General features: G+C 33.8%; 1 protein-coding gene across 1 annotated transcript in view; it reads left to right on the top strand.

The window, feature by feature from the left end:
* The window catches only part of LOC144436309 (nuclear pore complex protein Nup155-like), a 32,260-nt gene that overhangs the window by 2,925 nt on the left and 10,897 nt on the right, over positions 1-18,438 (top strand). Inside the window, exons 5-26 of the mRNA XM_078125064.1 lie at positions 348-511; positions 1,237-1,397; positions 1,825-1,930; positions 2,255-2,420; positions 3,078-3,175; positions 3,908-4,066; positions 5,018-5,118; positions 5,637-5,795; positions 6,267-6,377; positions 6,789-6,951; positions 7,588-7,647; positions 8,313-8,487; positions 9,273-9,339; positions 9,653-9,759; positions 12,712-12,800; positions 13,418-13,551; positions 13,731-13,790; positions 14,612-14,821; positions 15,362-15,422; positions 15,890-16,025; positions 16,564-16,717; positions 17,539-17,643. Coding sequence (XP_077981190.1) covers positions 348-511; positions 1,237-1,397; positions 1,825-1,930; positions 2,255-2,420; positions 3,078-3,175; positions 3,908-4,066; positions 5,018-5,118; positions 5,637-5,795; positions 6,267-6,377; positions 6,789-6,951; positions 7,588-7,647; positions 8,313-8,487; positions 9,273-9,339; positions 9,653-9,759; positions 12,712-12,800; positions 13,418-13,551; positions 13,731-13,790; positions 14,612-14,821; positions 15,362-15,422; positions 15,890-16,025; positions 16,564-16,717; positions 17,539-17,643 — 2,746 coding nt within the window. The remainder of the gene's footprint in view (positions 1-347; positions 512-1,236; positions 1,398-1,824; positions 1,931-2,254; positions 2,421-3,077; positions 3,176-3,907; positions 4,067-5,017; positions 5,119-5,636; positions 5,796-6,266; positions 6,378-6,788; positions 6,952-7,587; positions 7,648-8,312; positions 8,488-9,272; positions 9,340-9,652; positions 9,760-12,711; positions 12,801-13,417; positions 13,552-13,730; positions 13,791-14,611; positions 14,822-15,361; positions 15,423-15,889; positions 16,026-16,563; positions 16,718-17,538; positions 17,644-18,438) is intronic.

Here is an 18,438-nt window from a genome sequence, read left to right as displayed (position 1 = left end):
GACACTTTATTCAATCAATGAACAAATATGAACAAGTATTCATGCTTATTTTCTTTGAAGGTAATAAGCACTTAGGAATGATGCATATTTATGTTCTGCAGTTACCTATGCATGTCTGTTGATTCCCATGAGATGATGTGTGTCTATGGCAAGAACAAACACTGAACAATGAATGAGGAACAAGTTTCAACATTTCTCCGCAATCATGTGTAATGTTTGTAATGTAAAATCATGAAATCACTTTCCAGAATACAAAGTTTACAAAAATGCCTTCTAGATCCTGGAATGGTGTCCCTCTTTAATGAGTACAATGTATTTATTTCAGTCCTTTTCTTACTTCATTACAGGGGTGACTTGGCATACTTTGATGGTCTCAGTGAAACTATTCTCAGTGTAGGATTAGTCAAACCAAAGCCTAACATACTCCAACGACATATTAAATACTTGTTGTGTTTGACAACACCAGTAGATATTGTGTTATTGGGTGTCAGTTTTAGTCAACCACAGCAAGGTAGGTACTCTCATTGGGTAAATACATATCACTCACACGCTGTAAATCATCAAATTTCTGTGGAAATGTTACTTTGGATGGTGTTTGCACTAGAAGTACTAGGTTCTGTAGTCATGAAATTCTTGTAATACCTGAAGTAGAATCAGACCAACTAGGTGCATCATAAAAGTAACAATCATTTTATTTTATTTTTGACATGCTGACTTCTACTCCACTACACATGCATTACTGAAAAACATGATTGAGAATAAGGCCACCTTATAATATGTCCTTCAATATTCTTTCGAATTCAGGAAATATCACTTCAAACACAGATTCTCTCACTTCCAACTACAGCATGCATTAAAGACTTTCTCTGCATATAAATAGGGGATGGACTAAGACGACACTATGTTAGATGACTTTGACTCGACTGTGTAACACTCTCACAGCTCATATAGTGCCTATGAAACTGTCGTTTTAGAGAGTATGACAGATTTTTTTATCTCCTAATGTTGGACTACGGTATTATGAATATACAGGAAAGAAACCTGTCACTGTGTTTTTTAAATTACATGTAGCTGCATTTTTGGGACTGTACTCGTGAAAATGTTGGCTTGATAACATTGGAAGTGACGAGACACTGACCCGGAATTGAAAATTAGCCCTTTAAACATTGACCTGTTATGTTCAATTCATTGACCACAATTGCAGCCTGACTGTGTATCATCTGTTTATATCCCTAGCTTTCATGGATGATGACAGCTTAGGTGAAATGCATCTTTTACCAGAGCCATTGTTCTCTATTCCAAATGATAACGTTTACATGTTAGACATTGTTGGTACTGATAAAGGACGTATCTTTATGGCCGGCAAAGATGGCTGTCTATATGAACTTGTCTATCAGGTTAGTACTGTTAATGATGTGTGTAGATTAGGTTAGGATTGGGTTTATGTTATGATTGTATAAGCTTGTCTTGTTTCTTGACAAATTTTCAGGCTTTTATTATGATGGGAAATAGATGAAATCTACCTATCTTGTCCTGGCATTTCAAAACCCCATTTTGAATCAGGATTACAGTAAACTTTGAGTGAGAAAACATGTTTTGCAAAGCTAGAGAATTTAATAAGACTCTAAAACCAAATCACTGGTTTCGGTGATTGTACATATCGGATATTTCATAACCATGTATATGTACTCTCAGTTGTCTTGTAAGTTATTGTTATCATCCGTACTGACGCCTTTACTTTTAGAAGAAAACTCAAGTGCAAAACATTGTATTTGCACTCAAAATACAAATGTCTAAGATTTGTTGATTATGTTCATTCCAAAGGCTGAAGATGGCTGGTTCAGCAGAAGAGTTCGTAAAATTAATCACTCCACCAGTAAACTATCTTTCCTTGTGCCTTCATTCCTAAACTTCACATTCTCAGATGATGGTAAGTCACAACCTGACCCCGTTAATCACTTTTCTTTTATGAATGACAAAAAAAAAACGAAGCCAAATATGTGACCTGTGTACAGGTTGTGTATAGGAAGCACCTGGCAATGGAGGTTCAAGAAAATATATTTTAAAGGACACTTTGCAACATTTGAATAATGTAAAAATACTTATATTTGAGGAATGAGTGATTCTTAGATCTTTCTATGTGTACTTTATCGTTTGTTTGAACTTATACAGTGAATATATTCTTTTTGTAGCATTGTATCAGCAACTCTCGCAGTGGGATGTAAAATCAAAATTCTTGCGTTATTGTTTTCAGACCCAATGGTTCAGATCTGTGTAGATAATTCTCGTAATGTGGTGTACACTAGATCAGAGAAAGGAACACTTCAAATCTTTGATCTTGGACAGGATGGCCTTGGCATGAGTAGGGTGGCTGCAGTCCCAGAACAAAGTATTGTCCACAGTGCTGCACTAACAGCAAGGTAAGATCAGCACAAAAGATTACCAATACTTTATGCTGTTCTCACTGCAGCAGTAACAGCTAGGTAAGGTCGTAACAAAAGATTGCCAATACTTTATGCTGTTCTCACTGCAGCAGTAACAGCAAGGTAAGATCAGCACAAAAGATTACCAATATTCGTTTGCTGTTCTCACTGCAGCAGTAACAGCAAAGTAAGATCGGCACAAAAGATTACCAATACTTGTTTGCTGTTCTCACTGCTGCAGTAAAAGCACAAAGGAGAATACAGTGTCAATGTGCCACAAAAGTACAGTATAATTCCAGTTTGTTTTGCAAAGTTCATGTTTAAACTGTGGTATGAAGGAGAAGGGAAACTTTGCAAAACTTTGTAAAATTGATACAATGTGATTGTAGTAAATGTGGAACAAAATCTAGTATACTTTTGTTAGGTAATTTTACCTGTATATTTTACCAATCTCTGCAAAGGGCATTGATGTTGTGGTGAAAATATGTACATCATACATGTATATTATAGACAGCAGGTCAACAGACCAGACAAATGTCAGGTTAAAAAAAACCCTTAGATTTTTTTAGGATTTCTATAGGAGTGATTTTTTTTGCAAGTTTTTGAATTTTTTTGAAATCTCATTTGTAATTTTGTGTGTTTTTATATTGATAGGACCATAGAGAGATCCAATTTTAAACCCATCGTTGCCATAGCAGCCATTCCAAGAAGTGAATCCTCAAGTGTACATCTTGTTGCAATTACACAAACAGGTTAGTAGTGGTTCAAATCATGATACATTTCCTTCACTTGTACTGACACAATTAAGTTAGTAGTGTGCACGTTTTTGAAGGATGCCATCTAGTTGGCTGCTATGGTTGCAGATGTAAAACACTGCTGACAAGCAGACGATAACGTGTGAAAATGAATGAGTGAGTTTTGATAAGAGGAAAAGAACTACATGTATATGTAATAGAAGTGCTTTCTTCTGTGTATTATAAAAGCATCTCACTCCAAGCTGAAAGGAATGTTTAGTACTACTGGACCAGTAAATGTAAGTGTTGTGTATTTATTGCAGGAGTACGTCTGTATTTTATGACTTGAAAGCATTACTGGATAAAATAATAACTTCAATGCCAAACTTCAGTCATATGAACATATATGATAAACTACAATATTTAATGATAAAATTTCCCATTGATACTGCAAACTTTTTACATGAAGCCTTTAACTGTAGGAAAACCTTTATTTACCACTGAATCGTATGTTACATTTATTTATTTATTTATGTATTTAATTTGATATTCTTTGTGTCCTATATAAGCCAGAGGGCTGGATGTGGCTCTGTTTTTGTGAATTTTATTGAAGTACTGTATAATTTGAAAAGTCCACAAAGGACATCTTAGTAAACAATAACATGACATGACATGACATGACATGACATGACATGACATGACATGACATGACCTTTGAACTAAATGTAAGTGTCATATATTTCTTTGCAGGAGTACGTCTGTATTTCACAACCTCACCATTGAGCAATATTAGATCGCTCAGTAGACCTTCAACATTACTATTGGTGCATGTCAGATTACCACCAGGTTTTACAACTACAGCAGCTCCACAGAGACCAACGAATGTACACAAGGCATTGTATAGGAAAGGTAAATTTATAACATCACCATAGAGACCCACAAATGTACACAAGGCATTGTGGCGTAAAAGCAATCTATAGGAAAGGTAAATGTATAACATCGCCATAGAGACCAACGAATGTGCACAAGGCATTGTATAGGAAAGGTAAATATATAACATCTCCACACAGACCAATAGACATGTAAAAGGAATCTTTAGGAAAGGTAAATATATAACATCACCATGGAGACCAACAGACATACGTAAAAGAAATCTAAAGGAAATGTAAATTTATAACATCACCACAGAGACCAACAGACATACGTAAAAGGAATCTAAAGGAAATGTAAATATATAACATCACCACAGAGACCAACCGACACGTAAAAGGAATCTAAAGGAAAGGTAAATTTATAATATCACCACAGAGACCAACAGACATACGTAAAAGGAATCTTTAGGAAATGTAAATTTATAATATCACCACAGAGACCAACAGACATACGTAAAAGGAATCTTTAGGAAATGTAAATATATAACATCACCACACAGACCAACAGACATACGTAAAAGCAATCTATAGGAAATGTAAGAACTGTATACTAGTATGACATCTCTCTGGGAAGTAATCACTGATTCAGAAAAAAATGAACATGTTAGCTTAGAAAATGGCTATAAGTACCTGGTTTAACACTAAGTATAAGTCAATTTAAATACAACATTTTGTCAGAATTTTCACAAAGTATAAAGATAGTCTTTTTACTGAATTCAGTTTGTGTTAAAATACCTAAATTCACTTTTATGATGATTTTAAAGTTTACAGGAGACCTGTACCATCTGTACCATAGTGAACTACTTGGCTAGTGATACAAATTTGAAGTAAGTTAGGGGTTCATAACCTACACCCATCATCCACTAACCACATTCCTACCTCCCTAGCGTTATTACAATACAATCTTGCCATTTTTATCCATTTTCAGGAACTTTATTACTGTGTTCATCACAGACAGAAGATACAGACTCTGTATGGTGTATCAACTCAGATTCATTTCCCTTTCAAAGACCTCTCATAGAAACACAAGTAAGGAACACTTCCGTCTGTTAAAACTTTTAATCTTAAATCCAATGGTTTTGATATATGGCACTATGTACATAAAATGTACCAGAGTTCCCCAGTCAACGTTTCCTGGGTTCTAAGATACTGAAAGCTGTGTAAGTTTTACGTTTCTTTCGTGCTGTTTTACTGGAGTTGGCCGACCTCAGCAAACACAACACATACAGTGTATTTCTTTGCTACATATACTATTCCAAGTTCACAAACTGAATTTGTATTCTCAGTCCACAAACTGAATTTACCCAAATTTATAAAGTGAAGGCAGTTTTTTTCCAATAATTCATTGGCTAAATGTTTCAAAGTTTTACTTGAAATCTGTCTGTATTTGTAGAGTCAAAAAAATTTGCTCCAACTTGACAGTTAAGTATGGGTTTGTTGAATAAGAGGAAAATTTGCAAATACTCTACATAAATCACTGAGACCTGAATAAGTAAAGATGTTGTAAATAATCAAAATCTTAAGTTATATATTATTATATTTTACAGGTGACAACTACTATGGATGGACACACCTGGGCCTTAGCTGAAGTACCAAGTTCATTGCCAGTACATGTAATGCAACAACAGTCACTGTATCCAGATCCACCAGCTGTAGTAACCCAACATGTGTTACCATTCCGTAGATTTGTACTTCTTAGTTCTCAGGTATGTTACCATGGCAACCACCAGCTGTGGTAATAAACACAACATGTGTTGCCATTCTGTAGATTTGTAACTCTTAATTCTCAGGTATGTTACCATGGCAACCACCAGCTGCGGTATTAAACATAACATGTGTTACTATTCTGTAGATTTGTACTTCTTAATTCTCAAGTATGTTTGTAATACCATGGTAACTACAGTATATACTACCATGTGTTCCCATTCTGTAGATTTGTATTCACTAGTTCTTAAATAGATATGTTACCATGACAACCACTTCTAAAGTCATCAGCCATGGTAGTATGAGATACGATGCATGTTACTATTTCATAGATTTTTGCTGTCATTCTTGGGATAGTTCTCAGCTACACTAGTCTTATCATTAGTGTACCTTTCATGCTAATTATGTCAGTTGTCTATTCCAGTGGACCAAAGTCCAACAATGCATTATATTTTTTGTCTGTTTATTTACAGGGTAGTCATATCTTTGATGTTTTGAGTCCTGCCGAGCAGCTTCGTCAGTTACTGCACCAAAACCTCGGTCCAGATAATGCTGATGTGGAGGCTTTCTTCAAACTTCATAAGGTTTGTAGAACTGGATAATAATCTTAATTAGTAACAAAATCCCAGTGACTCATTGAACTAAAAATCTGAATGTAGACATCAATGTGGTTTGCAGATTGCAGAATTCTGAGCTGATGTTGAACTGAAATATAATGTCTGTGTGATTATATGACAGAACCCCACGACTCATGAGTGCAAGTGTGGTGTACTTAGGGGATTTGCATAAGGGCATGCAGTGTTCTTTGCAGCCATACTTTCACAAGCTACGCTCAGCAGAAAACACTGTAAGCCTGAGTTCAAATAACTCTGAGTATCCAAACTGACACGAGGCATGGGGTTCTGTTATTTTTACATAATGTATGAAGATGAAGATATCACCATAGTAATCAAATGAAACTGAGGATGTTGTAATCTATGTTTTGCTACTACCAGGAGGACCATGCCTGTGCCACGTGTCTGGTATTATCATGTTCAAGGGCAAGTACAGACCCACAAATTATAGAATGGGCAACAAGGGCATTTATTAGGTTTGGAGGTGAACCTATGCATCAATCAGAACTACCCACACCAGGGGCAACTGTCACCTCACCATATGGTAAGTTGTAGATTAAAGTGCACACACACACACACACACACACACACACACACACACACACACACACACACACACACACACACACACAGACACATAGACACATGTGCATAAGTACATACAATGTACACATATATCTGTACACACATGCACACTCACACACATACACACATACATGTACATACATACATACATACATACATACATACATACATACATACATACATACATACATGCATGCATGCGTATGCACTCATACATACATACATACATACATACATACATACATACATACATACATACATACATACATGCATACATGCATGCATGCGTATGCACTCATACATACATATTCACACACAAAGATATGTACATCAGAACATACACAATGTGACATAAACATTCACATGTCCACATACACATGCACATACATATACATATATATGCCAAAATTTACATATATAGTGAGCATGCACATGATGTACACATATACTTAGACATCATACAGGTATATTAATCAGAATGCACATTAATATACATGTATACACACTCAACAGAAAAACAGAAATTGTTGTAGCTATCCAGATATTTCAATTAACATATGAATTTGAAATAAATTTTCTTCTAAACACACAGCAGGATCAGTTTCTGCATCAGTAGCCACTCCTGCTATAGGTACCTTGGCAACACCATCAGCAGGTAAGTTTAATATGGTTAATAAAATTCTACCAAATTGATGTGCAAAAGTTGTCTTGACTTTGTACATTACTACCTGTATTATCAACCCAATTTCCCCCAAATACAAATAACAACAACAACAGCAACTTGATAATTCTAAAGATTCACACTATTACATGATGAAAGTTACTGTATACAGTCAGAAACAATTTTCTGTTAAAAGACCCATGTCATGTTACGATTAACATTTTGATGAGAAAAACTGTTCTCTAACAGAACTATGAAAAAAGTTGTGCCTGAACAAAAGAAAGATCCAATTTTATCCTTGCAGCACTGATAAGATAGCATGTGATTACCTTGAATTGAATCATGGGCTTTTAAAGGCCAATGTTGATTTGGGATTAAAAGTTATCTGGTAGAGCTATAAAACAAGCTTGTCTGGAAAAAATTAGAATGATCTTGTAATCTATAATGAAAGGTCCACTGATGAGATAACACTAATATGAGAAACTGGGGTTGAATCATGGGGCTTTAAGTTGAATGCCACATTATTATAGCAAATACTGCCAACATTGTATTATTATTTCACTGTCTACAAGTTGTCCAGTAACCATGATGATGTAGCACGAAAGTTGAGAAAGTTTTGACATATTCTTAAACTTGTGCATTATTGATTGATTTGATAGCATCCACTCCAGCAGTCATCATGTCAGGCCAAGGATTGATGGATACCTCAATTACCACACCACAACCTCACTTACCATCACATCAACTATCTCAAACAGCTCCACAAGGCATATCAGAAATCATCTATTCAGGCAGATTTCGTGGTTTGTGTCTCTACTTCTGTAGAATTCTAAGGTAGGAGATGTTCTTTTACCAGCTAACACCCCCCCCCCCCCCCCCCCCCATATTTACATTGTACCTCCAACGATTGGTATGATATCATTGTTTGGTATAAAAATAAGGTGTAGTGGCTTTTGGGTGTATTAAGATAGGTTAAGTAGGTCACCAGATTTTGTCGTTTGTATCTCTACTTTTTTTAGAATTATGAGAGATGAGTCATTCTTTTGCCAGCTACATGTACCTCTCTACTACTACCACCAGTTATGTGGTATGATTCTATTAGCTTTTTTGGCATACAAAAATGTACATAAAAGCGTAGTGGCTTATGGGGTAGTATATTATGCAAGATGGAGGTTTACCAACTTTTTAAACCTTTCTCATGGTACTGCTGCTGTAAAATTCACTATTGGATTTACTGTCGTGGAAAGCTTTTCCTTCTGTAGACTGCCTGTTACGTGTAGTTTTGCAGTGAGGTATTACAAACTTTGTCAGTTTTTTTTTTCAAAACATAAAAACTTTAGATAGTTGATAAGTGAAACATTGCTATTAAATATTGATGTGTTTTTAACCAAATGTAAAATGAATTGACAGCTTGTATTAAAGTTATCGGGGAAAAAAAATTGAAGTTTGTTCAATGTGGTCAAATCACGGAGTAATAACAACTGAATATTGGAGAAGCATTGTATTTCATCATATTGATTGTTATGGTGAAGGATCTGAGAAAACGAGATTGTAGTATTGTTTTACTCAATTAATTCAAATATCTTTCTTTTTTTGTACCAATGTACTTCTTTCTCCAGGCCACTGTGGGATAAAATTCTAGTGAGAGAAGTGCAATGTAGAACTGAATATGGACTTCAAAATTATGTAAGTATTGTTAAAAATATGAGATTTGTGACATTATTTGGTGTAGTGGTTTGTGTACATGTACAAATAGAGATACAGTTGCAACCATTTAACCTGAAGTGGATCATTGCCTGGCTTGACAGGAGACAGGAATCTTGACTAGTATTGCTACATTCATTGTATGGCATGACAGAAATTGTACTTGCATATTAAACTACATGTCATCATCTGGCTCAATAAGATATCTCAGTAATATTGCTGTTTTCTTATGATTTATACAAAGACATTTTCAGTATGTTTATTTTTTGTGACAACTTCTTGATTGTATTCACAGCTGGAAAGTCGATATAATGGAGAGGCTATAGCCTGGTTTTCTACACATCTTGAATTACTGAGAGATTTCATGGAGAAAAACTCTCAGTTTACAGCACTAGCAGAAAGGTAAGCCCAAGAAGGCGACAATGTTGATGTTCTGATTCAGTTGGTTTAAGACTTCTAAGTCATACTGTGACCACAAACTGACTGTAAGTAGGTCAGTTTATTCAGTGGCAGGCTGCCCTCTGGAGGAAGATTGCGGTAATGAAATTGTGAGGTTTGAGAGTTGCATCGTTCATATCATAACAACCAAACATACAAGTTGTAGTATATAAATAGAAGCTGACAGGAAGAATTGCTGTCAGATACCATGCTAATTACATTATATTGTTGGTATAATAATTTTTATGTGCAACCGAAATTAAAAAATTGTGAATATTTGTCCACGCAAAATAGAGCCACAGTTTGAACATTTTCAGTGAGTATTCCTTTTTATCAGCAACTTGTTGACACAATTTTAAAAGTCTTCATCAAGTGTCATTTTAAAGACTGTAAATAGGATTTATTTAGCCGGAAAAATCCTGTAGATATAAGTACTTTATGCGTAACATGTGTGTGTGTTTGTACAGTACAAACACAGATGTTACAAGTGTAACTATGCAGTACATACATATATATAAAGTGTATGCACACCGTGTGATATATGTAGTTGTCTAGTACAATGATGTGTACATTTTATATACTGGATGCTGGTACCACCAAACTTGAATTGATAGATTTAAAAGTGGACACCAAAACAGAAATCTGTCACTTCAGTCGTGTGTATTCAAGTAAAGTGCATTGGACATCAGGTCAAAGGTTAAAATTCACATATCAAATGACATTTGGATATATTACATGTAATTTTATTTGAAAATTGTCTGCAATACCCGAGTACAACTGTATACAACTGTATGAATATATTGTCTACATTTTAACCTACATAGAGATATTGTGGCAGACACACACATTGTAATTGATCAGTACAATGATATGTTGATTTCATCCCATGATGCTGGTACCACTAAACTTGAATTGGTGATGGTAATCATTTGATAACAAAAAAACATAAATATGTCATTTCAATATTGTGTATTTTAATAATTCACTGAAAAACTTTCTGTTAGACAGTATGATCACACATATATTGTGAAGATAACAATGGAGATTAATAGACAATTGAATAAACATTCAAAAAAATGTATGTAAATATGCCTAGCAACAAGACCACATCCATAGCAACAGCCAAATGATAGCATATATCGTAAAGATAGCAACATGGTTGGATAGGCAACTGGATAGTCATTCACCAAATGAACACTTATTGTTCGCATGTTAGCATTTTTAAAAACTGTACAGTTGTGCTACAATGCCATTGGCGGTATTTTTAAGTTGATGTCAGTTTCTGCGTTTCATCATTGCTAGACTTCACAATTTTTGCAATTTTATTTTTTTCTTCTCAATTTATGCATAAAAAAAATTTAAGGTCAGCGTGAAAAACTAGGTGGGCTTGGGTAACCGGAACCAAACAGTTTTTTTATTAGGCCTAATTTCAAAATAAATACCCATTCTCATCAGATCCATATGACCACTTTAAATTTTGTTAATAATTCAAATTTAATATACCTACTAAAAAGAATGTATTTAATAGGGTACATAGATACATTGCTTGTATCCAAATAAAATATATTTCAGATAAACAGTAAATTTGCATATCTGTATTCACAATTTTTTAACAGTGACATGATTAAAGTGGCCATATGGATGAGAATTTGGTATTTATTTTGGATTTTTGTTTGATAAAACAGCTTCACTATGTTTTTCTACTTGAAAAAATAATGCGAAAGAACATATACCAAGTCCATGTTCTTATCTCAATAAACGGCAAAACATTAAACAATGTGTAAAATGTTTGTTATTGTACGTACAATAACAAACTTTTTACGCTTTTTGCATCATTTTGCAATGCATTAAGTTATGAACATGGACTTGGTATATGTTCTTTCGCATTTTTTATCCAAGTAGAAAAACATAGTGAAGCTGTTTTATCAAATAAAAATCCAAAATAAATACCAAATTCTCATCCATATGGCAACTTTAAAGAAAAAATTTCACTTCAAAGAAGTGCTATCCTCACTTTCAAAAGCATACAGATGGGGTACTGTCTGGTTATTTTGAATTGTGGTTGATTTTTAAGTCAAGCATTGTTGTTTCAGAAAATTCGGGAACATGGTAAACTGTGTTTCCCTTCTTCACTTCATCAAAATATAAAATATATATTTAATATATTATCCCACATACATTTTAAAAGAAATTCAGAGAAACTGAATGAACCAAAAAATGATTTATCCTGATACAAACTGTCATACTGTCTAACAGAAAGTTTTTCAGTGTTTTGTATTATTAAAACAGAACACAATGTAACCGCAGTTAATTTGACAACTTCCAGTTACAATAGTGCATTTTACAGTAGTAGCTGCATGGTCAGTATAAGTTTATGATTTAAAAAATGGATTGTTTCAATCTTATCACACTTAGTGTTCAATTTTACATAAACTGCCACAGGACTGCAGAAAGTTGGCTGTGTAATCCTTATGACTCCACAGATAAGGTTAACCCTATCTTTTTTTATGTTTCTCGTTACTTTGTCATGGCAACTATGGGTTGGTCAGTCGGGTTGGTCAGTCGATTTAAAAAAAAAGATTAAAAAAATAAAAAATCATCTTCATGTTTCTCTGCATCTCCTTTTCCTTCTCTTTATCTTCTTGTTATTGGATTCCTGGAAACAAGTCCTTTCCCAGCTTCTCTACACAATTGACATGTTTTCAGCCCCCTACTTCAATAACTTCCGTCATGAAAAAAAATACCCTGTTCATGAACAAGTGTCGTCATCGCCACCATGACATTGACAGTCTAGACACTTGCTTCTTGTTGCCAGAGCGGGTGCTGTTCAGCAAAATATTATGGGCGGGTACAAATTAAATTTTTTTATTTTGATGTTGGAGCTGGAAATTTGAATATTTTGTTCCTATAACTCAGTCTTACAGCTACAGCTGCATTCAGTATGTCCAGACAAGACACCATGGTTGGTGGAAGAGCCTCTAGACAGTCATTCCAGAGACAAAGAGGTAAGCATGTATAATCTGATATTAGAATTTCTACTTTTTGGAACTTTATCATTGGCCTACAGAAGGCAAAAACTTAAAGTGGCCATATGGATGAGGATTGGGTATTCATTTTGGATTTTTGATTTATAAAACAATTTTGTCGTGGCTTCCTAGTTGCTAAGTCAATGTGAAACAACATTGACAAAGTCTGTGTTTGAAACTCAATACATTGCAAAAAGCTTTAAAATGTGTTAAAAGTTTGTGATTGTCCGTAAAATAACAGCTTTTACATAGTTATTAATCTTTTGTTATTGAGTTACAAACAAGGACTTGGCATATGTTGTTTCACATTGATTTTGCAACTTAGGAAGCCATGACATAATTGTTTTATAAATTACAAAAAAAAACAAAATAAATACCCAATCCTCATCCATATGGCCACTTTACAAATTGAAATGAAGCTTCACTCTATCCTTATTCTAGTGAACTCTCACTTTAGTAACCATTCTGTAATAACAAACACTCAGAACTTAGACTTAACTATAAATTATTTGCCACTTAACATGTGTATTTGTCAAGACTTGTTAAGTAAGTCAGTACATTCATCTTTTGATGTTAAATCTTGTTTTCCATCTCAGCTGAAGCAGAAGTTGCTGAAAAGATAGCCCTGACAAACCTACAGTTTTTACTCCAATATACTTGTCAAGTGTTAGCATTATTGAAGATTGTATGTGATCACCAATTCCATATCATAGCAATGCAGTTACAGAAAGTAAGTTATCAAACCGTTATTCCAATGCACAGTTAGCCTAATACTTCATACTTAAAATTTTGGATGTATTGAAAATAGTGAATTCTGTATTATGATACTACATGTATTTGTATGTCTTTGCTGTTGTTGTCTCTGTGCACTTACAGCTAATCTTATGAATTTTTGTTTTCCTTTCATAGGATCATCAAAACCAACTTAGACAGATGAAGTTTTGTGACCTGGTAACAATGGGAAGAGAGGTAATTTTATACATTTCATACACCTAGGGGGTCTTTATTTACCATTATAACAATGGTAATTTGATACATTTCACGCACCTAGGGGGTCTTTATTTATCATTATAACAATGGTAATTTGATACATTTCACACACCTAGGGTGCCTTTACTTAACATTGCAGAGGAGTATTTTGTCACTGTTATATGTATGTCACACTGGAGGATTTTCATAGATCACCTGAAAAGCCCAATTCAGATTACAATTTAAAATTTAGGTGTGAAGAAATAGTTGTCTGGCAGAGCTATAAAGAAAAATTGATCCTCAACAAAAGAATTACTGTATATTAATGTCCTTACTGCTCCACTGGTAAGGTAACACTAATGTGAGAATCTATAACTGATACACTGACCTTTGACATCAAACAATTTTAAGAGATCTCAGGAACTCAAGAGCCACTGCTTTAATTGTTTGATTAACAAAATAAGACAAATTATGGACAATTTGTTAGGAAAAAAATGTATTTCTTAATAAAAATGGACTGAAAAGATGTCAATTTCACTGTTGTAATTTATCAAAATCACAAATTACATGCAGTTGCCATCTTGGCCCAGGTTGCAGATCAGGTCAGTTCAGGTCATGTTAGGTTAGGTCTGGTCAGGTGACCTGCATCACAGAGATACTGGATATTTTTTTTTTTTTTGACTTTGCAGAATTGAATTTCACGATTTTAAGAAATACAGTTTTAAGCAACCGCATGAGATAAGTACAAACAATAAATGGAATCTGGGCTTTTACAAGAAGTGCATGAATAGTTTAATAAACTGAACGTTTATACTTTTCAGCTTTGCAGTGCTCTGATTACAGCATTAATCAACCGTTACCTTGGCGACAATGCCACCACCGATGCTATTAGTTCAAAGTTGAGAGAAGTGTGTCCATTGTTGTACAGTACTGAGGATGCTATAGTATCTAAAGCCAACGAATTATTACAGACTGCCAAACAAACTACAAACAGATTTGACAAAGAACAAATGCTGAAAAAATCTTTAGAGGTAAGGGTTTGATTTTGAAAAGCAAGTTGAAGTATTCAGTGGTGTTTTTTTCTTATTATTTTTCATTTCTGGTAAACTTACTTTTTTGTAAATTACTTATAATGAATTTATATTTCAATGGTAAATTAACTTTGACAAAGAAGTTACAAAGAACTGAATATTGCTAGTTACATAAATACACACATAGTTTGATATTCCTCTATTACATGAATATATTGATTCAAAAGTGTTTTTGGTATACTTCTGTGAATGTATAAAGTTATGTGTTACTTCAGTACAGTTGGCTTTTACAGCCCTTTGGCTATGCAATGTGTTTTGGGTCTTCCACTGTTTGAAAGAAATGGGGTAAAAATGCACGGTTTTGTGACAATATAGAATTCTGATATAATGAGGAATAGTGAATTGATACAGTACATACAAAATGATACTTTCACAAAGACTTATTGGTTGTGTGTATTCTTATCAGTTATTGAGTAATTGTAAGTGAGTAGACAATGATATTATAGTTTTGTGAATTTTTTCTTTAATTTAACTTTTCAGCTTTTTAGTGAAGTGAGCCATCAGTTGAATTTACAAGCAGTTTGTGCAGAGTACCAAGCAGGTGTGTATGAAATGAGTTTTATACAAGTTCGACTGTATTCATTATAGCTTTCTATGATAGAAAATGAATATTTGATCAGAGATCTGTCAAAAAAAAAATTGCATTTTCAAAAAAGATTAAAAGAGTGTGATAAAAAATAAATGGTAAAGCACTTGTATTTATATATTTGTTATTTATTTTTTTATTTTGATTATTTATTTATTTATTTTTTATTTATTTATTTATTTATTTATTTATTTATTTATTTATTTTTTGTTTTTATTTATTTTTTATATTTTATTTCACTTCACATGGAGTCTGTGTTGGTAACCATAGTATTGAATTGATCTTTGTTCCAAACAAAAGTTGAATTCGATAATATTTCTTACATTTGTTTCTATGTAAAGGCACGTTGCCTTTGAAAATTTAATATTGAAATAAATGTCATATTATTTCAGCTACATTGTAAAGAGTATTTTGCATTTCAGTTGGTTTCTATGATGGCATAGTGGAGCTGAGTTTGATTACAGCTGACAGAAGAGATCAACAAAAGTTAGCCTTACATTATTATCGTAGTGGTCAACCACCTGAAGATGCACAAGGAATGAATGCATTTGTCACAAGGTAATGAAAATACTTTATATTTTATATACATTTATATACTATATACTTTATATACATATGTACAATGTACCATTGAATACTTACATCAGTGCATGTGCTTACCATTTAGATGTTATTCCCAATATTTTTCTTCGTTCAGCCAATGAAAATACGAGTGACCTAAGGGGCCTTTGTCTAGCGACTCGTAGTGACAACCCTTAGGTCACAAGCATTTTCTGTCTGAATGAAGAATAAAATTGAGGAATAACATAAGTATACCGGTGCCAATAGAATCAAAGACAGATCGGGGAATGTAATGATAATTTTGAATGTTTTGATTCATATTTCGAACACAGCAGAACCAGTGATGTAGACACGCATTGTTATGACATAGATGCACATTGTCGTGACATAGAACGACCAGAGTTTATATTCCATGATATAATGATATTTGTACTGCAGTGCAATACGTAAACATCATTTCATACCTAAACATCATTTCATATCAATTTGTTTGAGTAAGAGTAAAAGTTTTATTTATTTGCTGTATATGTTTCAGACTGGATTGTTACAAATGTGTTCATGATGTTTTGGCCCATCTTGTTAACTTAAGTCAGTCCTACCCACAATCTCCTGGTGTTCCTAAGAAGCCAGGTCCTCCAACTGTAACCAGTGAAGCCACAAGACTAAGTGCACAAGAAGCTGCTCATCATGTAAGTAAATAAATGTGTTTAATACTGTGATCTCTCTAGAAAACATAATAATACAGCCAGGGAAAGTTTGCTTGTCATAAAAATATTTATAATTTATAATAATGTACTGAGTATGGAAGTATATACAATGAGTAACACTGAAATAAAGCACTTCTCTATGTGCTGCGCTTGTTTATAGCATTCATATCAAGTGTAAAAGTATACTGTTTCAATTGGTTTATTTACAAGCCTAGCATGTGGCCTTTCTAATGTGGTCAATTAGCAAATGACACAGTATACTTTTACACTTGATATGGATCCTATAAGCAATTGTGGTACATACAGAAAATGCTTCACTTTGATGTTATGGGTTGCATTAACAAATGAAACAGTATACTTTTACACTTGATATGGATGCTATAAACAATTGTGGTACATACAGAAAATGCTTCACTTTGATGTTATGGGTTGTATTAGCAAATGAAACAGTATACTTTTACACTTGATATGGATGCTATAAATGATTGGGATACATACAGAAAATGCTTTACTTTGATGTTATGGGTTATATTTCCACAGTAGAGAAACAATATTTTGGGTTGTATTCTGTGTCATCTTGGACATGAAACTCTTCCTTATATTCAGAACTATTGGTACTAGTAACTACAAGGAAATATATATATTTATATGGAGCTTGTTTGTTAATACATTATAGTAGACACATAGTTGTATAGATGGCTTAGTGAGAAACATTGTAATTTACCCTTCATAGTAAACATGTTATTTCATTTTGATAATTAATACCTCATAAATGTAATTGTTTGTTTTTCTTTGTTTATTAGATGGATCAAATGTTGACGCTGGGATTGAAATCTAAGGATGAGTTATATCACGTAGCTCTGTATGACTGGTTAGTTACTGTTGGACTCACAGACAAACTATTGGAGGTCAGTCTTATACATAGCTAAGATTCAGACACATTTGACTAGTGTAGTGACTACTAGGGGTTTGAGAGTTGGGGTATAGTTGTCTAATGATTGAATCTTTTATGTATATAAGACAACAATGTTTGACTCATGATGGGTTCTTGTTCATAAAATTGGGTACACAAATGTGTTCAAACTGTATGAGCACCACCTAGTCTACCAAAATACCTTGTCTGATGAATGTCTTCTATGAAAGACTACTGAGACACAATGTGAGTTGTTTGAAGGATTTGTTATTTTAAATCACCTTCAAACCTAGCTAGAAGGAAAGTGATAATGAGAAACTAAATTAAATATGAAACATATATTTACTCATTCTGGTTGTTTTCAACTTGTCAATTATAATCGCTTCCAATGCCATCGTTGTCATTCTGGGTTGTTTTCAACTTGTCAATCATTGTCACTTCCAATGCCATCATTGTCATTCTGGGTTGTTTTCAACTTATCAATCATTGTCACTTCCAATGCCATCATTGTCATTCTGGGTTGTTTTCAACTTGTCAATCATTGTCACTTCCAATGCCATCATTGTCATTCTGGGTTGTTTTCAACTTGTCAATCATTGTCACCTCCAATGCCATCATTGTCATTCTGGGTTGTTTTCAACTTGTCAATCATTGTCACTTCCAATGCCATCATTGTCATTCTGGGTTGTTTTCAACTTATCAATCATTGCCGTTGTCCTCTACCTTATGCACTTTACCCTTTTACATGAAATAACAATCCATGTCATCTTAAATCACGTGTCTATCTTCT

The sequence above is a fragment of the Glandiceps talaboti genome, chromosome 6 (assembly GCF_964340395.1).
Source record: "Glandiceps talaboti chromosome 6, keGlaTala1.1, whole genome shotgun sequence".
Taxonomy (NCBI): domain Eukaryota; kingdom Metazoa; phylum Hemichordata; class Enteropneusta; family Spengelidae; genus Glandiceps; species Glandiceps talaboti.
The sequence above is the reverse complement of the archived record's forward strand: the minus strand, read 5'-3'. Positions and strand labels throughout refer to the sequence as shown.